Source organism: Mus musculus, chromosome 7 (assembly GCF_000001635.26).
Source record: "Mus musculus strain C57BL/6J chromosome 7, GRCm38.p6 C57BL/6J".
Lineage (NCBI taxonomy): Eukaryota > Metazoa > Chordata > Mammalia > Rodentia > Muridae > Mus > Mus musculus.
Window position 1 is genome coordinate 110,292,802 of NC_000073.6, and position 27,999 is coordinate 110,320,800.

General features: G+C 48.6%; 1 protein-coding gene and 1 pseudogene across 9 annotated transcripts in view; one reads left to right on the forward strand and one right to left on the reverse strand.

The window, feature by feature from the left end:
- The first annotated feature begins 5,899 nt into the window (after window positions 1-5,899).
- On the forward strand, window positions 5,900-15,164 carry Gm9132 (annotated as a pseudogene).
- Window positions 15,165-15,209: 45 nt separating this feature from the next.
- Window positions 15,210-27,999, reverse strand: part of Sbf2 (SET binding factor 2) — a 306,924-nt gene continuing 294,134 nt past the window's right edge. For 8 of the 9 annotated variants that reach the window (XR_001785572.2, XM_006507927.3, XM_006507926.2 and 5 more), the window contains 8 exons: window positions 27,872-27,998; window positions 24,095-24,222; window positions 22,172-22,405; window positions 21,159-21,263; window positions 19,875-20,068; window positions 19,273-19,360; window positions 17,357-17,488; window positions 15,210-16,695 (listed from right to left, as the gene is read on the reverse strand). Coding sequence is in view for 8 of the 9 variants with exons in the window: in XM_006507927.3 (XP_006507990.1) it covers window positions 16,597-16,695; window positions 17,357-17,488; window positions 19,273-19,360; window positions 19,875-20,068; window positions 21,159-21,263; window positions 22,172-22,405; window positions 24,095-24,222; window positions 27,872-27,998 (1,107 nt within the window). In the remaining variant the exon portion in view is untranslated. The remainder of the gene's footprint in view (window positions 16,696-17,356; window positions 17,489-19,272; window positions 19,361-19,874; window positions 20,069-21,158; window positions 21,264-22,171; window positions 22,406-24,094; window positions 24,223-27,871; window position 27,999) is intronic. The other variant, NM_177324.2, reaches the window with a different exon arrangement.

Below are 27,999 nucleotides of genomic sequence, written 5' to 3' on the forward strand. Positions count from 1 at the left end.
AGTACTGGTATTACCACCCTGCTCTACCATGCCAGACTCTATACTCTAATAAATGCACAACAAATCCTGGAATTTGATCTGTAGACCAGGCTGGTCTAAAATTCAGGGATCCTCCTGCCTCTGCTTCCCGTGTACTGGGATTAAAGGCCTGAGCCCCACCCACTATCCCACAAGAAGCAGGCTTCTTCTAGGGGCCAGACAGTGAGCTGATACGGTCGACGCTGTGGAGAAAGGTGAGCAAGGGTACTGGAGAGTGGGGTCGATGTGGGTGCTTAGGGTGTCTCTGACAACCCGTGTTTAAACAGAGATCTGAAGAACTGGAGGGATGAGCCCTGAAGTCACCTGGGAGAAGAACTTTCTAGGAAGAGGGAGTGGCACCTGTAGTTACTTTGTGGTGGGGACATGGAGCCTGGAGGCCAGTGCAGCTAGTGGAGTGGGAGCTGGGGTCACAGGGCAAGCCAAGACAGAGCATGAAGCTGTTGGAAGGATACCCGTTGCTGCTGGTGGGCTCTGAGTCAGGTGTTGCCAGGTTTTTGGCTTCTTATTCAAGAAATTGAAATAAAGGCCCCCACAGCTTTATAAAAATAGCAAGAAAATGTCCTTCAAAGGGAAGCTATGGAACAGGACAGCCAGGGAATAGCTGCCCTGAGAGTGAAGATGCTCTAGGCCCCAGATATTGTTGGGGCTCCTTTTATGGGGGTTCAAGGGAAGGAGTTGTTTGACTACTAAGAAGCTTAATGAGGGTGGTTGTTTTTCTTCTTCTTCCTTTTTCCTTCCTTCCTTCCTTCTTCTTCTTCTTCTTCTTCTTCTTCTTCTTCTTCTTCTTCTTCTTCTTCCTCTTCCTCTTCCTCTTCCTCTTCCTCTTCTTCTTCTTCTTCTTCTTCCTTCTTCTTCCTTCTTCCTTCTTCTTCCTTCTTCTTCTTCTTCCTTCTTCTTCTTCTTCCTTCTTCTTCTTCTTCCTTCTTCTTCTTCTTCCTTCTTCTTCTTCTTCCTTCTTCTTCTTCTTCCTTCTTCTTCTTCCTTCTTCTTCTTCCTTCTTCTTCTTCCTTCTTCTTCCTTCTTCTTCCTTCTTCTTCTTCTTCTTCTTCTTCTTCTTCTTCTTCCTTCTTCTTCTTCTTCTTCTTCTTCTTCCTTCTTCCTTCTTCTTCCTTCTTCTTCCTTCTTCTTCCTTCTTCTTCCTTCTTCTTCCTTCTTCTTCCTTCTTCTTCCTTCTTCTTCCTTCTTCTTCCTTCTTCTTCCTTCTTCTTCCTTCTTCTTCCTTCTTCTTCCTTCTTCTTCCTTCTTCTTCCTTCTTCTTCCTTCTTCTTCCTTCTTCTTCCTTCTTCTTCCTTCTTCTTCCTTCTTCTTCCTTCTTCTTCCTTCTTCTTCCTCTTCTTCCTCTTCTTCTTCTTCTTCTTCTTCTTCTTCTTCTTCCTCCTCCTCCTCCTCCTCCTCCTCCTCCTCCTTCTTCATCTTCTTGGTCTTCGTCATCTTTGTCTTCATCTTCTTCGTCGTCATCTTCTTCTTCGTCTTCTTCGTCATCATCTTCTTTGTCGTCGTCTTCTTCGTCGTCGTCATCGTCGTCGACAGGCCATGTCGTTTTTCTACTGCATAAGTCCCTTCCCACAGTGCTTCTGACTTCGATCATATGCATCTCCAACTGTACATAGGCATGAGATAGTAAATAGGACCTTTTCTCTAAAGGTTCATTTAGGACATGGTCTGGCCTCTCTCTGCTTGCACCCTGGAGGGAGCAGCTCTCCTTCGCTTGGACTAGGCTATCCTGGGAAGACATCTGAATAAAAACTGTCCAAGTTTGATGTTGTTAAAGTGGGGAGACATTTGTTCCGGGTGGGGTGTACACGCGTAGTGCCTGCCTTAGAAGAGGGATGCGCATGACCCAAGCTCAGAAGAGCCCCAGGTCACTCCACTTCACCCTGCTCAATGCCTCACTCCTGACTTTGCTCCAGACAAAGGTAGAGAGGAGAGGGTGGCATGCAGGGAAGCAGTAGATCCTACTCCCTGGCCCTTTGCTAGCGCTTGCTTTGTTGGAGGCAGGGAGAGAGGCGTGGCTTAGGGTGCATTCTGATCTACTGCCAGTTGAGATGGCAGCATGAGAAGAGGCAGATTCAGACAAATGGTGCTCCTAAAACTGGCCACAGTGACAGGAAAGGTGAGGGTTTCCATTTCTAAAGGGCACTTCCTTTGTGGGCAGGGTTTACTCTCCCACATTTCAAGTTAGGGTGTCTACCAGTTGAGATATTGAAGGTAGTTGGATGTGTGTGTGTGTATATGTGTGTGTGTGTGTATGTGTGTGTGTGTGTGTGTGTGTGTGTGTGTGTGTAGTGTGGGGTGGGGTGGGGTGGAGTTTGGAAAAGGTCTGAACTGGACATAAAGTTTGCAACTCTGTCATTTAGATAGCATCTGAAGTCATGTGACCAAAGCCCATCTGTGAACAGGAGAGAGAGGTCTGAGTCAAGGTGTGAGGTGACTCCTGAGAAGAACGAACTGAAGGCCACCTAGGGGGAGCAGGCCCTGAGATTAGAGAGAAGCAGAGAGAACTCCAGTGGGGACAGGGGTGGCTTGACAGAGGACATTGGTGTCTTGGTTCACAGGCCCTTGACAAGGAAGGACCGGTAGCCTCTGGCCTCAGGGAGGCCACCTAGCAGACTCCCAGGCAATGGCTAATGGCTACAGCATGCCCACAGCATGCCCACAGGGTAGAGATGGCACTTACTTAGGGCATCAGGGACCAGCGCATTAACTCTTGACCTCAGACAGGGTTGAAAGCCCCCAGAGGCAGTGAGGTCACAAGGCCCGAGTTGTGGGGACATGGAAGACAGTCACGGTTGAGTCAATGCCAACTTGGTGCCAGAAACCCCCTTTGTAGAGTTAGAGACAGTCCAGAGTGCCTGCTGCACCTTGGAGATACCCTCGGGGGGGAGGGGGCAGGAAGCTGCTCCCACTTTCTTTTAACCCCAGGATCCGTATCAGTGTCTCAGTTCAGGTCAGATGGGGATGGGAGTGGCCTAGAGCTATCCCTTCCTCTTTGAGTAATTAAGGGTTGTATATTTCTCAAGCTCAGTCACTGCTGAGCGAGTGGCCTTGGCATGTCCTTCTGCCGGCTCAGATAGTGTCAACCTCTTCAACAGCAACCTTTGCTACCTGTGGCCATACTAGTAGTCTGCAAACCAAGGCCTCTTTCTCCATCCTCCTCCCATTCTCCTGGAGGTCACCCCAGCTAGCTCTCACACATCTAGCCTGTTTCTTCACCGCTCACATCTCTCCCTACACTCTGTAGCCTGGCTTCTACCCCCTCCACTCCACCAGTGGCACCCAAGTCACTGGTAATTCCAGGACACCAGATCCCTCATCACAGCTTGCTTGTTTATTTAATTATTCAGATGCTGGACATGAAACCCGTGGCCTTAAACCTCCTAGGCAAGTGCTCTACCATTGACCCTACGCTCAGCCTTTTCCTCTTGAGACTGTTTTCTCTCGCAGCTCAGGCTGCCGAGCTGGTTAGTCTTCCCGCTGGGGCCTCCTCCTCCCTCTTCCTGTGTAGACCAGGCTGATCTCAAACTCAGAGACCCACCTGCCTCTGCCTCCTGAGGGCTGGGATTTAAGGCATGCCACCACAGCCTGGCTCGAAGCCTATCTTTTCTTTGATGCTCTCCTCCTTTTGTTGACCCCCCCTCCCTAGGGACCACCCTCTGTCTCCTCTGCAGGCTCACTTCCCACCACACAGCCAAACCCCTTAGTGTACTGAAGGGTGGGCATGCTCTCGTCCGATGCTGCCGTGCCAGGGCTCAGTTTCACTCCTACACTCCTGTGAGGGTCTCTGAAAGCCCACCTTCTGCTTTTGGTGCCTTGGGTTGCAGAGATTTTTCTGTCCCCCTCTCCCAGCCTGAGCTCTGGTCACTCCTCAGTGTCCAGCAGCTCAGTGAGAGGGGCTATCACGCAACCAGGTGTGTGGCTTGGGAGACTAGAAGGTCACTTTTGAAACAGCTGTCATTCATGCTTCCTGGCCAGACCTATAGTGACTAGTGTGCATCTTTCTCCGTCATGACTTTGCAGAGTTGTCACACACCTGTTGCTGTCCCACCTGAGTGTCCCTTGACACATCAGTCTGCGAAGCTGAGCCTGAACTCTTGTACCTCAGCCCACAGTTAGTCTCACAAGTGGTCTTGGGGATGCTCCCCGGTCCTCCATATTGTAGTCACTGTCTCTAGGCTGTGCCTTGTGGGAGATCAGGGGTTGATGGCCTAGAGGAGTAGGATCTGCCCAGGACAGAGCTCCAGACTTCTATCCAGCCCAGTCTCAGGTCCAGCCCTCTCTACAGGGCAGGAGGGGCCAACCTGAATGTGGGGTACGGGTTTGCTAGATGTGCAGAGATCCACAGGCCTCCCGGGGACCTGGAAGAGGTTCTGAAATTCGCAGGATCAAGTTTCAGAAAACACAGGTCAGGGTCAGCAGAGCAGCTGGCAGCGGGGAAGGCCAGGCCCAGCTAATTTCCTGTCAGCAGGGCCCAGAGGCCCCAGCCTCTCTCCAGGCCGGCCGCAGGGGAGGAGATGCCGGGAATGGCTCACATTCCTCTGGCTGGGGCTGTACAGACCGGCGAACCTCAGGGGACCTCGGGGAATGAGGAGATGGATCTGCTGTGGCCAGAGTGGGGGGCAGTCCAGGCATCTGTTGTTGAAGCCTTGGCTGACTGAGGCCGAAGCTTGCAGAGTGGAAGCCGGAAGCGAAGAGTGAAGCTACAGGGACCTGGAGAGAAAAAAGCCTGGCCCACATAGGGTCGCAAGGCACCACCTCCCGAGCCCAGAGCAAATCCGTTTGTTTCTTGCCCAGAAGGCTAGATTTCCTAGAAGGCTCAGCTATGGTTGGGCTGTGTGGCAGTGGGGGCCAAGCTGGCCTAGGCTCCTCTTGGAAGGGAGTCAAGGTCCCCCACATGCCGAATGGCTGAATGTTCCTCTCCAGTGTTCTGGTGGTGTGTGGCTAAATCAGCTGGGGTGCTGTTCTCTACTAGGAGGCTCAAGTTCCCAGAAGGAACTTTATGTCCTGTCTGGTCCCCAGGAGGGGACTCCTAGCCTTGAACAGCTGTCCAGAAGCCTGGCCAGGCAGGGCTGACAGGTTCCCTCCCCCTCTGGCCTAGCTGGAAGAAGGGCACACGGGATAAAATCGGACAATTCTGGGCTCACATCCTAGCTCCCTTAGGCTCTGCTGTGTGACCTCAGACAAGGTCATTTAACCCCCTGAAAAGTCTCCCTAATACATGTGTCCTGTCAGAGCCTAGCTTGTCCCTGCCTGGCCAGCTCTCCCCTCAGTAGGCCATTCTTGGCTTCCTGGGAATCCATTCAGTAGTCCCACTAGATAGGGCCTAGACCTACCCAGACCTTCTGCCTCCTCAAGTCTGAACAGACTCAACAGCTCCCAGCCTGCCTGCCCTGAGCACGCCTCGCCCTGGAGATCCCGAGACGGGCTGGCTGCCTTTCCTTGCCTCCCCACACTTGCCCTCTGCCCAGCCATCACTGCATCTAAGAGTCAACATAAATGCCACGGGTCAGGGAGACTCTGCCCCACAGCAGGCTGTGTGTTTCTTGTGCCTTGGCTCCTGCCTGCCCTTACCTAACCAGCTCTGGCTACCCTGGGCACAACACTTGCAGACTTTATTTAGGGTCCAGCGTATCTGCACAGGTATCAACACGGGGCATCAAGGGATACGTGTTGAATACATAAACAGTGGTCAGGGGTTTGTGTGACCAGTTTATTCAGGGTAGGCGCCATCCTATGCTTGGGACGGGGAAAAGGCTGGGGGCTGGAGGATCCTCACATACTGGGGTCCTGAGAAGGGAGATGTTTTTGCCATTTACTGATTAGGCTCCCAGTCCCCCTGCCCACGGCCAGGCTAGAGGTGGGCATGGCAGGAAGCCCCATGCCCCCATTGACTAACCCAGCCAGTGGTAAGAGGCCACCAGAACCTGGCAGCACCAGGTGAGGGTGGGTACATGTCTGAAAGGCTGTAAGTACTAATGTCACCAGGGTGTGGTTTGTGTGCGTGTGAACGCACAGGCTTTTTACAGTACTGCTAGTATGTGCACATGACTGCATTGTCTCGTGCATGTCACCTCCCCCTCCGCAGACACCAGCCCGTACTCTCTGAGGTACCTTTGCCCTGTGTCTGACTCTTAACTCCGTGCCATTCTCACTTGATTCCTTGTCCAGGGCTCCTCCCCTCCCCTCTGATGCTGAAAGAGGAGCTTTGTGATGCTATGGCAAGTGACTGGAGGCAGCACGTTGCGTGGTTACTGTGCGCTTCGGGAGGGTGTGTGCTCCCTGCTCATGGTTTCCTTCCATCTTCAGGGCTCTCAGTGGCTGCCCGAGTCTTTCTGCTGGCATTGCTCCATATGATAAGCCTCGTTGGTGCGGCCCTGGGCCCGTCTGTCCAGGATAACCTCTTGAGGCCAGCCTACCTGCAACCTTACTTCATCCTCTACCATGGGTACAACGGCATCCCACGTCCCAGGGATTAGACTGCGGAGGCCATTTTTGTGCTGTTGCACACATGGTTGACTTTGACTTTACAGTGTGAGTTTTTTGAATCCTAAATTGTACATCCCTGAGGAGAGCTGGGGACCAGCAGATCCTAATGTCACTGTGCAGCTGGCTAAACCCCATTGAGCTCACAGTTTGAGACCTTGTTTGGTATAGTCTTTACATATATGGGCATCCCTTGGCCTGTGGGAACTGTTCTGTTTAATCCACCATAAGTAGAGAGTAGTGTAAGATGAAGATGTGTGAACTTTTAAGCCCTTTTTAGCATCCTTGTTGAACATCAGTGACATCTCCTTGGGAATGGGGGCTACGTGGTGACTTTAGCAAGAGAGGGTGAGCTTGGTTGGCCTATAACATCTTTCCAGGGCCCATTGTAGCCACTAAGTGGCCTGATAGCACTAGTAAATGCCTGCTGTTGGGTGATGGGCAGACAATACACTGGCTTTGGTGCCTTACTCACTGAAGGAGGTCCTGCCCTGCAGGATAAGGATCTGATATGCCATATGTTTTCATTCTGGGAAAAGAGATGAGGTCAAAATTGGAACTATGTTTTACTGAATTTGTATTCTGCACTATTGTAAAGTAAAAAACAAACAAATATACCCAGTCAAACCATTGTTAAGAGATGGGCCATCTATATATTCTGGGGATCTTTTTTTGTTTGTTTATTCTAAATAGGGTGTCTTTGTGTAACAGTCCTGGCTGTCCTGGAGCTTGATCTATACTGGCCTCGAACTCACAGAGATCTTGCCTGCTTCTGCCTCCTGATTGCTGGGGTCAAGGGTGTGCACCACCTCTTGGCTATTTCAGTTTTTAAAATGCAATTTTTACTGCATTTATTCTCTCTCTCCCTCTCTCCCTCTCTCCCTTCCTCTCTCTCTCTCTCCCTCTCTCCCTCTCTCTCTCTCTCTCTCTCTCTCTCTCTCTCTCTCTCTCTCTCTCTCTCTCTGTGGTACATGAACACCTGAGTCCCACAGCGTGCGTGTGGAGGTCAGAGGACCATTTGAGGAGTCAGTTCCCTTAGGGATTGAACTCAGGTCCTCAGGCTTCATGGTGGGTTCCTCCTGCCACCTTTTCAGTTTTTATTCCTCACTTGTAGGTGAAGCCTTTCTCTCAGAAGGCTGAGAAATGAGAGGTTCTCCCACGGCGAGAAGGATCTGTGTACATGGGCATTGGCACTCTTTCCTCTGAGCAGAGAGCTCCAAGAGAGCTAATGCTCCATGTTACTGGAGTTATCCTCTAGGACAGGGCTGTGAGTGGCCTGTCCAGTGGCCCAGGCGCTCTGAGGTGCAACACTGTGGCCATGGCTACTCTTGCTGGTTACTAAGGATGTCCATTCTTGGATGATACAAAACTTCACGACAATTTTGATTTTTTTTTAATGGGTCTTACGTAGTTAGTCCAGGCTGGTCCCAAATATAGCTGAGGATGACTTAAAATTTCTGATTCTCCCACTACCACCCCACAGCGCTGGGATCGGACCCAGGGCGTTATACCTGCGGAACGGGTACCTGAGCTATGTCCCAAGTCCACATAGTTTTGTCACAGCTTGCAAATGGCTATGTAAGATATATTCCTGGAGCCTAATGGCTCTGTATATAGCCTTCCTGCCTTCCCTGTGTCCCTCGTGGGGTCGCACCTGCATCCTGGTCACACAGCCTCCCCTGGCCCTTGCCCCTCACAGCTGTTTCTCTAGAAATAAATCTCTTGCATATCAGATCCCAGTTTGGTGTCTGCTTCTTGGAGGATCTAAAATGGTCCAAGCAATCTAAGTGGGTAGATGGGGTCAGTCAATAACAGGCTGGTCATGAAGGAGTGAGGGCCAGAGGCCCCTGGGATGGCACATTATAAAGAAACCATGTCTCCTGCAAGTCCAGGGGCCACTGAGCAGCAGCTGAAGAGCTTGGGGTGGGGGTTGGGTGGTTCTATGGCACTGTCACCAGTGAGAATTAGGGGTTTATGTCCCTGAGGACACTGGCACCGTGGTCTCTCTGCCCTAAGCTACAGGCAGCAGCCTTTCTGCTGAGAGCTGTGTCCTGTGCTGAGGGTAACTGAGGCCTCTTGTAAGGCAAAAGGCATCTCCATTTACCCGTTAGCTTGCCAAGGATTAGATGTTGAATTCTAGAATATTCTGAACACATGCTAGGTCTGATAAATGAAAAAGACTACATTCTGAGAGAATAGTGAGAATTGACTGGTTGGGACCAGGCCTGGTCTGCCTGAGTTTATGTCTTGAGGTGCTCAGTTAGACAGGCTGAAAAGCGACATCCTGACGAGGGTGCTCCTTGTGGGGAGCCAGAGATGGCACAGTCGCTGCTGAGGTGGCCCTCAGAAGTCTGAACCCATGTGAGCATCACTCAAAGGAGTAGACAGACCTAGTGCCCCTGGCATGTGACTGAGGAACAAGCCTTCAGTGTGCAAGCTTTTGGGACACTTCATATGCAAACCATAACGGGCTATGATGGTCTGCTCATGTCCACAGACAACTTGATGGGGTTTAAATAATCATGGAAACAGGCTGCTGGGTGTGTCTGTGTGGTGTGTCCACAGCGATTCAACTAAGGCTCAAAGGTCCATTCTGAATGTGGCAACCCCAGCCCGTGGATAGAGTCCCAGGATGAATAAAAGGGGCGGGCAGGCTGCTGCTGCTTCGGGAAAACACCAAATGGTGGATGACGCTGGAGCAGCCAGAGGACCTGGGGCCCAGGATTAGGAAGCCGCAGCGGCTTCCATCAGGGGATTCAACAGCGGTCTTAGGGGCCACAGAGGTTGAGACCACGGGGCTCTTGGAGGTAAAGCTGAAGACAAGAACTGGATCCCTGTCACCAAGTCTGGTTAAGGACATGAAGATCAAGTCCTTGGAGGAGAGCTACCTGTTCACCCTGCCCGTTAAGGATCATTGGCTTTTTCCTGGGTGCGTCCCTAAAGGATGAGGTTCTGAAAACCATGCCAGTGCAGAAGCAGACGCGGGCTGGCCAGCAGACCAGGTTCAAGGCATTCGTAGCCATTGGGGACTACAGTGGTCACGTTGGTCTTGGCGTTAAGTGCTCCAAGGAGGTTGCCACTGCCATCCGAGGGCCCCTGATCTTGGCCAAGCTTTCTATCATCCCTGTGCAGAGAGGCTACTGGGGGAACAAGATTGGCAAGCCCCACACTGTTCCATGCAAGGTGACAGGCCGCTGTGGCTCTGTGCTGGTGCGTCTCATCCCTGCTCCCAGAGGCACTGGCATTGTCTCTGCTCCTGTGCCCAAGAAGCTACTGATGATGGCCGGGATAGATGACTGCTATACTTCAGCCAGAGACTGCACTGCCATCCTGGGCAATACTGCCAAGGCCACCTTTGACCCCACCCCCAAGACCTTCAGCTACCTAATCCCAACCTCTGGAAAGAGACTGTGTTCACAAGTCTCCTTATCAGGAATTCACTGATCATCTTGTGAAAACCCACACCAGAGTCTCTGTCAGAGGACCCAGGCTCCAGCTGTGGCAACCACATAAAGTTTTTACACACACACACACACACACACACACACACACACACACACACACACACACAAAGATTAAGTCTGTTAAAAAAAAAAAAGCAGGAGATGGTGGGGGTGGGGGGAGAGGACTGAGCACCAGTGTCCTTCCCTGCTCCCAGGCTCAGTGCACAGTGACCAGCCATCTGAAAGTTATCATGCTGTCTCCACATAGCAGACAGTACCGTCAGTGAGCCAAGGGAAACCCCTCCTCCCTTAAGTTGCTTTCGTCAGTGTAACTAAGGCAGGGACCTTAGAGGTTGCCATTTACTTGTGTGTTTACAGGGAAGGGCAGCAGGCAATGACAAAGGTCAAAGACTAGTAAAGGGAGCTTGAGTCGACATTAACACCTATACGCAAAGCCTTATCACGGTCCATCTGTTGTCAGACTGAGAAACCAACTTCGGAGTTGTCAGTCTGCTGCCTTAGCCATGATGACTATAAAGACAGCGCCTCTCTGCAATGGTTGTCAGAGGCTATGCCACCACTGTCAATCCAAAGGATTTGGGGGTGCTGGCCCCTATTATTTCTTCACTTGTGTTACTAGCCTGATTCCTGTAGATACACAATGAGCCCTGAGGGAGACTGTAGACCACCTCAGACTTGCTCAGTGGTCAGTCTGCTTGGCAGCTGTGCAGATATGAGATAGTTCATAGCACAGGTTAATAAAGACCCAATAAGGGTTAATAAAACAGCAGGTTCTAGGCTGGCCATAGGAGAGGGTTGTGGGGTATGGTCTCATTTGGCAAATGTGTCCTTTCCCTTTGAATTAGAAACTGGGCTTGGGTGTATTTCACATTCACTTGAGATAACTGTTATCCATCTGTGGTGTTGCCATGGGCTGTGTGAACTCTCCTGCTGCTTGTTACAGTCTGAAGACCAGGACCATCTGGAATGGGTCTCCACATTTCTGATCCATTCACATGTCAATGATATCACGTGTGTCAATGGGAGACACTAGGAGTGCCTTGTATAAAAAGCTGTCGCACAGGCATGTGGGGCCCATGACAATGAAGAGATCAGCTCCAGTGAACGTTGCAAGGCAGTGGCTCTCAAACTGTTGGCTGTGTCCCCTTTTGGAATTGAACAATCTCTTCACAGGGGCCACTTATCAGGTATACTGCATATCATATATTCACACTACAATTCATGACCATTGCAAAATTATACTTATGAAGCAGCAACAAGGTAATTTATGGTTGGGGTCACCACAACATGAGGAATTGTATTGGAGGGGTGAAGCATTAGAAAGGTTGAGAGCCACTGGTTTTTGTTTTTGTTTTCAAGACACACTTACTCTGTGTAACAAAGCCCTGGCTATCCTGGACTTATTTTGCAGACCAGGCCTGCCTCTGCCTCCCGAATGGTGAGATTAAAGGAATATGCCACCATGTTCTGCTGAGAGGCACTGCTTTAAGGGATCCAGTAGTTAGTAAGATGCTGGGATATCCCTATACAGGCTAAAGAAATGCCACAATAAAGAAAACATTGTGCCAAGTGACCTTTTTGGAGATCGGAGGCAACATGTTAATTCTGGGTGGCATGAGAGGCCCCACAAAAGGAAAGAACTCAGCCAAAGTTTCGGGCAAACTGATTTGCCAGACTGGGTGACTGTGGCAAACCTTGTGCAGAAATTGCCGTATAGGATTTGGGGCTCCTACATTCAGGCCATCCCAGCCACAGAGGTCTGCACGTGGGTGACTCTGTGAAGCTGCTATTCCTGAGTGGGCATCTGACAGACGCACGAAGTCCTAAAGAGAGTTGGGCAAGGCAGTCCATTGGAACAGAGAAAGCTTCCATCTGGGGGTGAGTCCGGGCAGGGCCAGAGGGAACTAGCAACTTGGAGCCTGTTCTCTTGCCTGGACACATGGCCATTTAGAGTCTCTCCTGTGTGATTGAGACAGAAAAGCCAGAGTCTGGTTGATGGATGGGATGACTTGGCTAATGGGACCATGTGTAAAGGGTGACAACAGCCCCCTTGACTGTAGAGAAAAGGCAGGGAGGGCTGGTGAGACGCTTTAGCATGTAGAGTGTCTGCAACCAATGACCTGAGTTCCAGTCCCAGAGCCTGCATGGTGGAGTGAGACCCAACTCTTACAGGGTTGTCATCTGACCTCAATACACATGGGTGCCTGCCTCACCACGAGAAAAATCCGTGTGGACAGAGTTGTGAGGAGAGCTTGGCTGTCTGTTGTGTATAAGAAAAGGTGGTCCAAGGCACAGAGCACCTGCGTGTGCTTGGGAAGCGCTAGAGCCTGGGTATTTGGTCAGTAAAGGAACAAGAGGTGAGATAGGGTGGAGAGACATATGTGGCTGGGTATCGATGTGGCAGCAGATGTGGCCTTCCCTCGCCCCCAGCAGGTTTTCTTTGTGTAGCCTTGGCTGACTGGAACTAGCTCTGTAGACCAGGCTGGCCTCAAACTCAAAGATCTGCCTGCCCCTACCTCCCTAGTGCTGGGATCAAAAGCGGGCACCATTCCCATCTGGCTAGCATGTGGGTTTTGTACTACATATTAATACCTTCAGAAAGCACCCAGTATAGAACAGGCATTGAATAAGCAAGTGGAGATGACTTGTACTGCTCACAGGTGCCTGTCCTTGTCACTGCATTCAAAGGACTCAGCACTATGGCTCACATATGATGGGAGGGCCCACTGCCAGGACTCTTACCGATAAAAACAGATGTTCCCTTCCCTTGAATGTCCAATATAGCAGCAAGATCTGCCACTGCTGAACACCCCAATGTGTCAAGGCAACAGTGTCAAAGCTCAGTCCCATTGGGCATGCAGTATGCAGTATCCTCCTGTCTACTGGTCTTTGGACATGAGCCATTCAGAGCGTGATGACCACTGTAACCGAGTCAGCTGCACTGGGAGGATCCTGTACCTTTGGACTGGGCTTTCAGTAGGTCTTGGGAACTTGGTCATGAGATGTCTGATTAACTTAGACTGTGCAGTTAGGAAGAACAAGCTGTGCTCAGAATAGGCCAGTATTCCTGGAAGATGAGCCAACGGTCTGGTCTGTATCATGGTTTTTGGCTTTCTGTATATTCTCTCATTGGTACCTGTTTCTGAGGATGGAGACAGCATGCCTGCTACCCTCTTGTGATGGCAGCCCCACCCCAGGCCTATTCATTTTGAATCTTTTTTATTTGCTTTGGTGTTGGGGATGGGAACCAGGGTGTGGTACATGCTAAGCACATGCTGTGCTACTAAGCAGCATCCCTGACCTTTGGAATCTTCATTTTTAACAAGAGGATTCGTTTATTTCCTTTTCGGTAGCACTTTTAAACTTCAGTTTAAAATGTAAGTTGTTGCTAAGGTAAAGTTTGCATTTGGAATCTGTGTAGACCAAACCCAGTGCCCCATGCTCTACAAATGAGCAAACCTCTTTGGCCCCATGCATTATTTTATGTCATAGGTCAAAGCCCAGCCTAATTAAGGGATTAGTTCAAGGTCACACAATTAATCAAAAGATGGCAACTTGCTGCCAGCCCTTCTTGATGGCAGCTGCTCCAAGCAGGCTACTGGGTCGACTGTGTCATCTAGGATAGGAGCAGCAGGAACAGTGCTTTGTGGAAGTGTACAGGGTTCAATCAGTACACAGGGCTGCACACAGATGCCACATGGCTGCTATCCTGAGCCACAGGAGCGTCTGTATCTGTAACAAGCCTCTTTTAATCACGTCTGCACTCACGCAGGGTAGAACCGGTAGGTAGCTTTGGGATGGGGGCCCCTCATCAAAAAGGTTTGACAGGAAAAGAGGGGGTGGGAATTTTCAGTCCTTCCTCTTGTCTCAGGGTGAGGTGGTCATGTGTTGAAACCCCTCAACAGTCAGATTAGGGGAGGTCAGGGTTGCCTGGCTGTCAGGCTGCTGAGCTATGGCCCTCCTACCTTAAGTCCTATGTGATTTCCATCTAACTGCTCAGGTTTATGTCTCCTTGGATAAACTGGCAGATGTGCCTTTCAGTGATTTGCTCTAGCAAATTCTTGAGTCTAAGGAGAAGGCTTGGGAGCATACAGCTATGTCGCTGGAGGATGGTCTTGTGCGCCCATGCAGACTGTGCCGTCTCTGGGGAGTTAGTATCAAAGCCGAACTGAATTGTTGGACAAGCCACTTGGTATAGGATTATGTGGGGAAAAAATGACATGCAATTTGCATATGTAAGAAAAGACAGCATCAGTCAGAGCCAAGCTGTATGTGCAAAGTACACCCTGGCTTCTGAGGACTTAGTATGAACAAATGAACCACCTCGTGATGAGTTTTGTATGATGACTTTAAAATAGCCTTTGAATATGTGGGTTATATAAAGAGGCTGCATTACTAGGCTGCATATGATGGCACACACCCACAATCCTGAGAGGGCATTGCCTGCTTATCACCCTAGGCTCTCATGATCTCATCCTATGATGGTATTATTCAATAACTCCTAAGTCAGGACAAAATAACTAAAGATGCCAGTTTCCATGGAAGGAGCCTGTCGTTAGCTGTGTGAGCACTAGTTCTGGAGCAGGGATAGTGGGTGAGGACTGGGAGGACACAGGGCTTGTCCACAATGGGACAAGCCCCACAACGGCATCATTCCAGAGCCACAAGTAGGACCAGTAACAGCCTTGGCTTTTCTCCCCCCACCCCCTCCAGTTCTGACTGCAGCTATGGAGAGCGGCTCAATGCTATGAGCAGACCCGCTCAGCCCCCAGGCTGGCCACTGAGGAGGCCTGTGAGCCCCCAGCTGAAGCTCCTGCCTGACATAAGGACCAGCATTCCTTAAAGCTGTGTGAGGTAAACTCCAAAGATGATGGACAATATCCCCTGCAGAAACCAACTCCTCAACCCAAAAAAGTCTATGACCCAGGAAGACTTCAGTGTCTTCTGCCTGAAATCAATATAATCTGCCACTCGCCAGGGGAAACGGTGGCCCAGGAGAGGCAGGAGCTTGGCACCTGGAACAGCTTACTAGGGGTGCAGAGAGGACGCCTGAGACTTTCCCCAGATGCCGCAGGGCTGGATCAGAACCCAGAAGCTCACGGCCACACCCCAGCATCTCTGTGCTTCCGAGGCCCAAATGGTCACAGTTTAGATGGAGCCTTGGCCCCATGCCGCTCCTGAGTACTGCACAGTGCAGAGCCAACCTGACATCACAGCACTCAGAGGTTCTTTTTCTTAAGAAATAAATTTAATTCTGGGTGGTTAGTGAACATACGGCAGGCGGTGCCGTCATGGAAGTTAAAAGACTCCAGTTACAAAAGCAGTAGTGGGCACAGCTTCAAAGAGCCGAGAGGACAGTGGGCTCCAGAGTCTACAAAGTACAAAAATTATTTCATATACAAAGAAAATACAAGTAATGTGCAAAAACCATTTCACAGGTGGCAAATTTATAAAATGAATATGATAAAAAACTCCTTCATTTTTATTTCCCAATTTCTTATATATTAATACAGTTCTATTTTCTAGTGTGTTGATAATTTTTAATTTGAAAATTTGATTTATTTTTAATCTACAAAGTAGTTTTTATTATTTAAAAAGGAAACAACCTTTTATTACTAAAATCTTATGAATCAGTTTAGTTATTTTTATTTTAAATTATAAGCAGGCTATCTGAAAAATCAGGATATAGAAATCATATATACATATTTTGAAATATTAGTTTGGTATTTAACATATTAACATTTCAAAACACACACACTGACCAAGTTGCTAGGGCCCGGTGGCAGCGGTGGCCGCTCAGGCCCACCACAGATGAGAAGCATCCTTGAGTTTGAGGCTGGAGCAAACAAGGTTATGGTAACTGGGAGACCTTAGGAGCAGTTCTTCTCACAAGCAGTGCTGTCTGGTTAGCTGGCCTGTCCCCTGTGTGCTGGCCTGTCCCATGTGTCTCAGTTTGTCCAATGGCTCCCTGGTTAGTTCAGTGCTAGTGTTCTGTGGGCTCGCACGCTTGTTACTTCACAGAAAGCTGTGGGGAACAGGAGAGAACGCAGGACCCAGGCACTGTGTCCTCAGAGACTCGTGGTTTGAAGCAGTGTTTCCTGCACTGGCCCAGGTCATTCTGTGCTATTGTTAACCTCCTCTGCCTGCCACTGAGTAGTGACGTCTCCTGCTGCGAAGCTCCCGGGCAGGAACCATGAAAGCACCTTTGGCAGCACCAGGGAACCGACATCTCAAGGATCAGGCAGTAGGAGGAGGTGTGTCTGATGGGACACCTATGCGGTCGGTGTACAGCGACCTTTGAAGGTTTGGATTTCTGTGGTCCAAGTTGTTGAAGTTATGGCTTTGGAGAACAGTCTTCATGGAGGAGGACTCAGGTGGGAGCCACCTTGCCTACATGACAGCAGCAGGTCCAGAGGCACCCTCTCCACTTCAATCCTGTTGGAATGCTGCAGGGAGAGGGAGGGCCAGGGCTCCCACCCAGACCTGTGTGACATGCCAACTGCTTCCAGAGGGGACAAGGTAAGCAGAACCTCAGGCCCTGGGATGACCGTCATCGCCCTGTCAGGCAGATGAGTGAGTTCCTCTACCTTTCGTGCTTGTCTGATCCTGGGCATCAGGCATCAGAGATGCAGCTCTGGATCCTGTCCATCCATTGCTGGGCGCTCTGCCCATCCTGGGCACAGAAGTTATACACTCGCTTGCTGGTCTTGAGCTACAGAAACAAGCGACAGAAGGGTAGACATAAAGCAGGACTGTTCTTTTGGCTTTGGGTGAGTAACAAACTAATCCCATCCTGGACAGACAGAACGGCCGGTTCTAACATTGGGTTTGGGGGTACTTTAAGGGCTATGCAAACAGATGACTTATAATTAATTAGTCCCTGACTAATAATTTAAGTAGTCCTTAAAATGAAGACAGTTTCATAAAGTAGATTACATTCTCCATCCCTCTACAGGCTATGATGCTGTTCCCTGGCTCAGGGTTTCTACTATGGCTCCATATGAAAAAAGGGGGTGGCACAGTTCCCCTGAGAGCTCTGGCATACTGTTCTTGCTTTGGTGCTGTGTAAGAGGCCAGAGGCACCAGCTGGTCCTGGGACCCCGCGCCATCCATGCCCAGCTCCTTTATTAAAGGCAATTCCGGGAAGAGGTCCTTTCCCCACTCCAGTGACTATGGGCAGTGACAGTGCTGTAGCAGAGGCAGAGGAGGGGACAGTGCTGCTCAGTGTGAAAGGTAGTCATGGGGATTCATTAGCCACTCACCCACAGCTTTAATTAAACACTCCTTTTTATTGACTACCAACTCCTTGGGGGCCCTATAATGTTTGGAGGTCATGGAGAGACATGCAGAAAGAACAGGAAAGAGGAACTTACATCAAAGAAAGCCTTGTCACTTGTATACTTTGGGGCTCCCATGCTGGGGCCGGCAGGGATAACCATTTCTACTTCAGCCAGATCAATGTGGCCTTTACAACTCGTGTCTTCCCCCGAATCATAGTATCGCAGCTAGGACCAAAAAGAGACAGACAGGACACAGTAAGGGGAAATGACCCGGCTTTCCAGACACATCTGACCACATCCTCTGCACCTTGCTTGTTGGTGCTGACTCTGCATGGAAGAATACTCTAGCATTAACAACGCAGGCTGCCTCTTGTACACACCTTTAATCCCAGCACCTGGAAGGAGAGGCAGCAGATCTCTGTGAGTTCAAGGCCAGCCTGAACCTCAAAGTGTTACACAGAGAAACCGTCTCAAAAAACAAAACAAACAACAAAAAGGAATTCCTGGATGCTGCTTTCAATCTAGTTGAAAAGGTCAAAGGACTCACCAGCAAGTCACAGAGGGCTTGAAACGCCACTGAGCTAGACGGCTGGAGTCTCCCCAGCCTGACCCAACCAAGGAAGTGACATGAGTGCCGTCTTTACTCCGCCACTGAGCACTGGCTAAGTGACAGCATGGCACTGGGATGGACAAAGGACAAGGAAGGCTTCCCAAGCAACAGGAAGTTGGAAGGAGAATGCAGTCTAAAATGGCACTGAGGGACATTACAGAGAGCTCCCAGCTGCCAGCTCTTGGAGATGTTTAAGTTTGGCACAATAACCATGTATTACTTTGGAATAAGAAGAAATGACGAAGTATTTTAAGAGCTTGCTGGTGAAAGCCTTCTTGGCCCAGGCAGGATTCCAGTAATGCAATTGGTTGTTTCCATCACTGTGTCTCAGGCCTCAACACCGCCCCACCCCCACCCCCGTACCCCTACCCTCAGGCAGTGTCACCAGGGCTAAATGGAAAAACCGTACACTTTCCACGCTAAAGAAAGTCAGAAGATTGGTAAGAATGCAAGTATAATTTGATGTAATTTTAAATTATAGTAAAATCATGATTTTTCCTATGTTATATTTAGTGGTTTAATGGAACTTTTCTACACAGTGAAGGTTCTGTGATTCCAGGGGGCACTGTTATTGTAAATGCAGCTTTAAAAAGGCTTCCATTTGTGTGTTTGAAAAGAATCTCAACAGTCTTCATATGGGTCAACAGACACAAAACCAAGAAAGCATTTGAATCAGAGGAAAGGATGGCCCCAGACCAGCCTTGACCAGGACGGGGTCCTCCTGACGCTGTCCCACAGTTGAGGTCCTTCCCGATGCTGCCTTCTACAAGTCAGCCTGAAGCAGAGGCGTCACTGCTGTGGTAAGGAAGGTGCTATGGGGCAGATGGAGAGTGCAGGAGCAGAGAGCATGATGGGAAGTCTAACCTGTAGCAGTTAGGGCAAGAGTTAAAGCCTGGCAGAGATGACTTAAGGTAAGGAAGGTCTTGCCTAGCCTGCTGTGAATCCCAGGGCTGGGTGGGCACATTCCTTCTCTGTGCTCCCATCTTTTAAGAATAGCAGTCCCTTGCTTAATATGCAGTGCAATGAGGTGGTGTGCAGTCATAAATGAATGTTTTCTGCAGCAAGGATGAAGGACAGCTGTGCCCTGGAAGGGAGGGGGCAGACATAAGCTCCCACATTCATGCACCAGGTTAAAGCTCCCGGACGCTTCCAGACCTGTATGTTAAGATGACATTTACATATCAGAGTTCCAGTGCTCTGAGCACACTGGTTCAACTGTCTTGCCTTAGCTGTGCTCCAGGTAGAGGCTGCTTTAAAATTTCCTTCCAAAGATTTCTCCCAGGGCTCAGGGGTGTTTGGGGCCTACAAGAGCCACCATGTGCATAGGTGAGGCCGGGGTGAGCAGGCTGTATGAGAGGTAAGCTGCCAGCCCAGGCCGAGCAGTGTCTTTAGGTCTTACCTGGTGTTTCGTGACATCTAAAACAAACCAGCGGGGTTTCCAACCCTTCAGCAATGCTCCTCGTTTGTATAATGTTCCTTCAAAGGATCTAGAAGTAAAACCAACAAAACAGTTTATTCTGACCTTTATTAACAAACAAGAACACTGGCTTTTGTCTGCCAGGCCTCTGTCTCCCAAGTCAGGGCTCTCCTTGGAGTCAGGCCCTAGCCCTTTGGGAGGCTGGGGTCAGCATTCCCCTGGTTAGGAATTCTTGGTCTCCATGCTTTCTGCTTTGCTAGGAATGCTGCAACACTGAGGGAAACCGGGTTGGAAACAGAAGTCTGAAGACGCCTGAGAAACACTAGTATGCCCTTGGCATCCCTAGTTTCCATGAGTCAAATCTTTTCTCTCAGCCAAGACGAGTAGGCTGCATGATGTGTACTACTGAAAAGGTATTTCCTGACACATATTCTCTCAAATACTGGTCCCCTGCAGAGCATTCAACACAAAGCATTTAAGAAAACGAAAACCCAAGGAACAAAAGCAAATCCATCCTGAGTGGGGGAAGGCTGCTTTGCACAGGGCTTGCTTAGGCTAACACCATGGGGTTCCAGCTCTGTCACCTGTTCTCGTCGTTCTTGGATGTGTACTGGCTGTAAAGTGTGGCCGCCCTGTGCTCTACACCATTGGACGGGGCGGTGGTGGTACTCTGATCCTCGCCCAGGCCTCGGTGTAGCGGGTGCAGCGCAGGCCTCTTCTGATAGGAAGGCACGTTGGTAGATGCAATTCCTGGGGATCCCGCTGAGTGTCTTAGGGACTGAAAAGACAGAATAGGAAGGAGCTAGCAAAGTTTCCCAGTGGCTTAAGAGACTGGCCTGATAATTTTATCCATATACATGATCTCAGGGTAAAAACTTACTAGTGAGCCAGCATGTGTACAAAGACATTTATCTTGTGTTTGTCTGTTTTGGTTGGAAAGTAGAAATAAACTAAGGATTATTTGTGGACTGGTAAACAAACTCCACAACCATTGTTCCTTTATAATGGAGTTGTGGACAGCTACCAAAATGATGCAAATGAATGGCATGTCTACCAACAAGAAGGCAGGCTTTAAACTATCATGTAGTTTATATAGCTTTTGATAACCTTCTGTGTACTGTTACTTTAAAAATACATCTTACTTTCACAATAAAAAAAATCTAGAAACAGTATATTATTTCTGGCTGGGAGGTGAGGTTGACGGTGAGGCTGCAGCCTAGGCCCTGGTCAAGGGCTGTCTTCTCCCTGCCCTCGTCTTGCTCTCTCCTACTCGATGTGCTCCTCAGAACACTTGTGAGTCCTCACTTCCCTGTGCTGAGCTGGGAGTCGGTCGGTCTGCTGTGGGTCTGAGTGGTGGCCCTGCCAGTTAGTAACTGAGAGATTTCTCTGCCTTCCTCCTCATGCTGAGGTACAAACCGCACTCACTGAGGACAGCATAGGGCTCAGTCCCTTGGACATATGTGCTTGATAAACATTTCTAATAGCAGAAATAGGAAATGGGGTACAAGAAACAGAAAGGGAAGTGCAGGGACAGAAAGTAGCATAAGCTGTCATCTTAGTCTAGTTCCTCTTTGCTTGTTTCTCTGGAGCAGCCATGGGCTTGGCATTCCCTGTCCCTTGTGGTCAACAGAGACCACAGTGGCACCAAGATAAAGAACCCAGTAGTTTCCTCTGGACTCAGTGCCTGAAACATGTGTGTTATGTCACTGTGGGGAATGAGAAATTCCGGAAGCATTTGGTCATCTGGACCCCCAGGGCGTGACCCCTCTTTTTCCCCATCTTTTCTGGCCACAAGCATGGCTAGGTTGTGGGCTGTAGGCTGCATCTGACCGAGCGCCCTCCCAGGCCCAGGTCCTTCGCAAGCTCACATGGGCTGTTCTTGGCTCTTCCTTGAGGTCCGTGGTGACTTTTTCCCATAGCTGGTGCCATCTCTCAGGAGTTTGATTCAATTTATGCTCCAATTTTTCAATTTCCTGCAAAGAAATTAAAAAGATAGTCTTGACAGAGCAATATTTCACAGAAGGTCAGGATGTACCTAGAGGCACAGGTTTCCTTTGTTGCAGGCCCAGATGAGCAGTGTGGCTAGGGTGTAGATGGCTTTCCAGATTTATTAGGACTCAGTAGAATTTTCTGAATAGGTTGATTTAAATAGTAAGAAATGTAGTATGTGTCTCAAACACCTTCACTCTTAGACAGCCTGTAAGAAATCTGATGACCAAAGCTAAGGCCAACTGTGGGCCCATGTCCCAACCCTAATGACAGGGCAGTTACAAGTTTTTCTTGAGAGAGAGGAGCCCCTCAACTTTGGAGACTCAAACCAGATGTGCAAAGAATGAACCAAGAGATTCTCATGAAAATGATTTTCCTCTGACAGGGGTCTGAGACAGCCATCACTGCAGCGTACTCTTCCTGGCTTGAAAACAGAGAGGGCTCTTCAGGAACTCTCTGACCCACATCGGAACACAAAGCTGTTCCTGGATGGCTACTGCCAGGATGGCTCGGCTCCAGAATATGCCTTGCATAAAGTGTCCTGCCAGGCCATCAGTTGTTTCTCCATATTTCTACCCAAGGGGAGGAAAGCACCTGCGAAAGCTATTATCTAGAGCTAACTCAAGCAGCCCCAGCAGCCCAGGAAAATGGCTGTTTTCTCAGCTGCTTCCCTGTAGCACTGCACAGTCACCTTTATGGGTGCCTTTGGCAACGTTTAAGTGTGGTGTCCACCGCAGCATGGGATTAAGGCTGGTTTTTCAGATTCAGAACGCTATCTATGACACAGCCCAGAGTTAAGGGAGCCATTACAGATGCAAGTACGCAAGTTAGTCCAAGCTGCCCACCTGGAGCTCAAAGTACTTGTAGGTATGTCTACCCGTGGCTGACTTACACTGAAAAGTCTCGTGAGGGCATCTGGCTGGCTGCAGGTCACATCATCATAGCATGGCCACACTGTCTTCCTCTGACTCTGGGGCCCAGCTCCTCCGGCTACATCTGACTCCTCATAGGGAAAGTGCTTGGGGGTCAGCATCATCCAGTCATATGAAGGACCTGCAGACAGGGTCTCTTCTGTGTAGTAATCCCACTTCTTTAGGCTGGAGACATTTACATTAGGCTTCAGGGCCTGTTTAAAGAAAATGTTGCAATGGAATTTCATCTCATTCCTGAAGTACTTGGTACTCACTACTAGGCAACCCCTTAGATTTTTCAGAGTGTAGGGCAAGTATATAAATTCATCTAAATACTTAAAACTTACACATTTGATAAATCATCAAATAAAACATGTTGGTTCTTGTGTTACTCATAGGAAGTAGTGGCACAGGGGAAGATGGTCCCTTCAGCTTTCCAGCCTCAGCTTAACCTCCTCCTCCCAGCCTGGCCCTGCATGAACATTTGAGTATACCCTAGGCCACAAAGCTAAACTGTTCAGCCCTTGCCAAGCAGCTACTTGGTTCCTCTGGACCTTGGTACTCATGCACTGGCAAGGCAGGCTGACTTGGGAAGTAGCCTGATGAGAGGCTTGGATTTAGGCCAGGAATGTGGAGGTACACAGAGCAAGGATTGAATGAGAAGTAACTTGTGGTGGTTTGAATACACTTGGCCCAAGGAAAGTGGCAGTATTAGGAGGTGGGTCCTTCGTTGGAGAAAGTGAGTCACTGGGGGTTGGGGGGTGGGCTTTGAGGTCTTGTGCTCAAGCTCTGTCCAGTAAGGAAAAGACCTTCCTCCTGGCAGTCTGGGGAAGAGAGCCTCCTTCTGGCTGCCTTTGGATCAAGATGTAGAACTCTTAGCTCCTTCTCCAGCTTGCATGCTACCATGCTGATAATGGACTGAACCTCTGAAACTGTAAGCCAGCCCCAATTAAATGCTTCTCTTTTTAAGAGTTGTATTGGTCATGGTGTCTCTTCATAGTAATGATATCCAAACTAAGACATCATTTAAAAATGAGCATTTGGTTTCTTGTTGAAGGTCCCACTGAGAAAGGCCTGATAGAGTTCTAAATACTTGGGTTAGGGCAGCATCTCTGCATTCCCTAAGCACTGAGTTCTGTTTATCACACTGGCCCAGACCCCAAGGATTTTATGTATTGTATAAAACTGTTCCCATCCAGTAATAATTTTTGGGACAAAAATTGATGTTTTTGAGACAAAGTCTTGCTATGCAGCTCAGGTTGGCCTAGATCTCACAATATAGAAGAGGCTGGCATTTCTTTGTAAACCTGTGACTCCTGCTCTTATCACTTAAGTGCTAGTAGAGGCATGTGCTCCACACTGAGCTTTATGAGTAAGTAAAAGATGAAAGTATGGGTTGGAGAGATGGTTCAACTACTACGAATACTTGCTGTTCTTTTAGAGATCTGAGTTATCAGCCCCAGCTTCAGGCAGTCAAAGCTGCCTGTTGCAGGTTTGGGACTAGGTCATGCATATATGACCAAGCCTTGCTGCCCCTTAGATATGTTGTCCTCTTGGCTGGGGTCCAAATGTCAGTGTCCTTCCTCAGGTTTATTATATATTAGAGCACTTAAAAATTTCAACTATGGCCTGGCATAGTGGTACACCTTTAATCCTACACCAGTAAGGCTCTTTTCTTTGGGTGTGTTAACATTATCCCTTTTAAGTTCTAAAGAACTAGCTCCTAGACTCTCATTAAGTATTCAGCAAATAGTTTCCCATTCCCGTTACAACTCAAACTTGTATTGCCTCGAAATTTTAAATACCTTTGGGATAAAAACCCACTCAAATGCTTACATATACTAAAACGAAGGGAAACTCTTATACAGAATATTTAGAAAAGACAAATGATTTCTTAACTCTACCTCTACTTCCACCGGTGAGTATAAGTAATTGAAGAAAATGGGACTCCGTGTGTGCATCTTGTCAATACACTCCCAGATACAAACTCCTTTCTTGGCATGTTTGTCACCTTTATCATCAAATAAAGTTCCTGTAAGTTAAAAAAACAAAAACAAAAAAAGAACCAAAATGGAAAAAAAAAAGAAAGAAATTTTTCTAAAAGTATAGAATACGGAGAAGAAAAGTGAAATATTTCTTACATTCCTGAAAGTAGCAACAAATGTATAAAAATCTTAAAAGCTAGACCTGCTAACAAAAACCAGGGAGAAGCTAGCCGAACCTGGGCAAAGCATGGGACAGCGGGCTTTCCCACTCACGGCTGCTTCAGAATGTAGAGCCACAGAGGAGTCAGTACACAGGCTACACATTTCTTAGTAGAAAATGGACTTAGTTAACTTAGGACGCTCAGTTGAAAACATAATTTTACACTTAAAAAACCTTGTTTATTATGAAGCAATTTAAAGCATATTCTTGGTTAAAAGTTTACTTGTACGAAAATGATAGTCCCTGAGACGCTGGATGGCAGAGGGTGTGTTCTGTCTCAGGTGACTAAACTTAGATTCCTGTACCTCCCTCCCTCCCCATGGTCTCTCTGTAGCCCTGGCTGATCTGAAACTTGCTCTCTAACTTATGAGATGGCTTGCCTCTGCTCCTGAGTGCGGGGTGTGTGTGTGTGTGTGTTACAGTGGGCGTGTGCTGCCAAGCCTGGCTGAGTGTTCTTTATTTTAATGGGGAGGGAAGGACATACATAGGCCAGGGTGAGGCAAGAATTCCTGGAGAGGCAGTGCTATTTTGTATGCAGGAAAGGATACTGTGAGAAGGTAACTTTTTACCACAAGAGACTGCCTCAGGCCCTAGGCTATGCCAACTCCCTGTAACTGTGGGCCCCAAGACTGATGCCTGTCTGCTTCTGCTCTGTTCTTCTCCCCTTACCTCTTAACTGCAGAGTCCTGCTCAGCAGTTCTCAACCTTGACCACATTAGAAAAGCCAAGATTTACAAAATTCTCAACACCCACGTCTTGCTTCAGAGCAATTGTATCAGACTCTCTGGGGATGAGCCTCAAGGTAAGTCATTTAAGATTTAAAGTTGAACTGTTAAAGGCATCTCACGGTTTCACTAGGGGAGGAGGCACCCTGGAGGCTGTGAGATAGGTTCTAGACAGGAGAAAGACAGAAGGAGCAAGAGGTAGCCTCTGTTTCTCAGGACACACTCCTCTCCTCTTCCATTTTGGTGCTACCTGGTGACTGGAACCATAGACAATGGACTCTTTTTGTTTTACAGTATCCAGATGACTGTCTCAGGGTAATATACAAATGTAGGGAACACATTAAAAAATGTTTGCAGCACCAGACACTATTATCAAGTCCTATCAAGGTCCAATTCCAAAGCAGTAATACACTATTCTTTCAAGACAGTGGACACGGTGATGAGGCTTTTGTGATGAAACCCTGAGCTAGGGCTGATGAAGTCCACCATGGTGCCTGAGAGTCCAAGGCTCCACTTGTTGACCGTGGCGGGTAGAGGAGGAAGGTTCTCACAGCTGTTGGTAACTAGTATTAGTTTGACTGAGTAGGCTGCATGACTGGTATGTCTACTAAGCAAGGACAGACTCCAACTAGGCAACCAAGACTGGCCTGGCTTATAAGCCAGTTTGGATAGGAAGAGAACCCATTGGTAATGACATTCTAGGATTCTAAATAGGTTAGGCAGTTTATAAAAAAACATGTGAGACACAGGATGAAAATCATTCATTCTTCCTTCTTTCCTTCCTTCCTTTTTTCCTCTGAGACAGGGTTTCTCTGTGTATAGTGTTGGCTGTTCTAGAACTCACTTTGTAGACAAGCCTGGTCTGGAAATTTCACTGAGATCTGCCTGCCTCTGCCTCCTGAGTGCTGATATTAAAGATGTGTTGCCACCATCTCTGGGCTTGAAAATAATTTCACTTTTAAATAATCACACAACCTGTCAACATGTTTGGTACAACATTTTCTTAATCCCATTCCTTCTGCCTTCCCTTTCATCTTTTTTAGGTCACAGACAGAGCAGGGCCCTGGCCAGCTTCCAGGCCAGCTGCCATTGCTGAGGGGCGAAGCTGCTCGGACACTCTCTCACATGGTATCTTAGTTCTGATGCTATCTCTACTGGGTCAGAGGAGCACTCGGCCTTGTTAACATGGTGGAACCACTCAGAAGCTTTAAGAGGCTCTGGCTGCCCTCATGTTCTGACTCAGCTGGCTGGAGGCGCTGCTGCAGTGCCCAGCTATCTCTAGTCAGGTCAGAGAACAGCTGTACCAGGGTCTGGTGTTTCTGTAACTAGAGACGTCATCTGGCACAGCAGGCATCTTGGTCTCTGGCCACATCTGCATGGGGTGAAGGTAATTTTCTGACTTAGTATATCACTGACAGCCATACATGCATATGATATACCTTTTAGTGAAAACATCGACTGAGCCTGTCACACCCAGGCTGGCTGAAGGCCAAATCCAGAGCTGTCATCAGCTTTGCTCACTACTTCCCCACCACATGCTACTTAAGAGACTGTTTCTGACTGTGACATAATGTGTGACAAAAGCCTAGGATGAATGGTCTGGCCAGTGTTCTTTTCTTTACCCAAAGTGAAATATTATAGACAATTTTAACAACATGTCCTTGAAGTAGTACTTCTTGACTTCAGTGTTTAAACAGAGATCACTGGTAAAGCTTTAATTATGAAAGGCCCTCTTTCTAAACACTTACATATGGTGCACAGAGAATACCAACTTTGTTTTACTTTAATTCCCCATCTCCTGAGTTCTAGAATTACAGGCGCGTAGCACTATGTTTGGTTTACATGATGTACATGAGGGCACACAGGGCTTTGGACATACTAGGCAAGCATTCTTCTGACCAAGCCACCTGGAACAAGTGCTGACTGCTGCTTCTTTTTCTTTCTCTCACCTCCTTTCCTTTTCCTCTCCTCTCCTCCCCTCCCCTGCTCTCCCCTCCCCTCTCCTTCCCTTTCCTTTTTCTCCTTTCCCTTCCCCTCCCTCCCTCCCTCCCTCCCTCCCTCCCTCCCTCCCTCCCTCCCTCCCTCCCTCCCTTCCTTCCTGATGTGTTAACAAAAGCTGCCATGCATATTCCTGTTTTCCTACTCCCCCTCCCCCAGGAAGTGCTTTAATACACGTCCAGAATCTTCTTTTTACAAACATAGCTATTAGAAACTGTAATGATGATGGTGCTGTCTGCAATTCCTCAAGTGCTTATTACATGACAGCAAATACTGCTCACGGCTGCTTCCTGTGGCCTTACTGTACCTTACCACTGTCCCCACCTTACAGATGAGGAGGCCGAGGCTCAGTGAGGGCCTTCACTTTCCCAAAGTAAAGCCTGTGAGTGGTGGTGCTAGACTTTTACTTGGTGTGTGTTTGGTTTGGAGCCTTTTGCATGCACTGCTACCCAAACTGCCACCATGGACAGATCCTTCCTGCCAGAGGGACAAGAATGGAAATATGTGAATTAAACATGTCTCCCACACAGTGGGACTGCTTAGGAGTTAATAGTAAGCATGTTTCACTCTGTAAAGGGAGGACAAGAACGAGTACTTGCTGTAACTGGTGTAGGAGAGCAGATCTCCCTGGAACTGGGCAGGCGCTCCCACCACTCTACACTCAGTTGCTTGGGATCAGTTACACCATTGACGTTTCCACTAAAAACACGCACAACTAACAAAAGGATAGGACAGGGCTATATAAATACATACCATGTTCTAGTCTTTCATAGTCTGAATCCAGGAGAAATGTTTTAAAGCGATTAGACACATAATGGAAAGCCAAGAACTTTAGGTAATAGAGATTGAATTCAAACTCAGTTGGATACTGGTTGTGAACC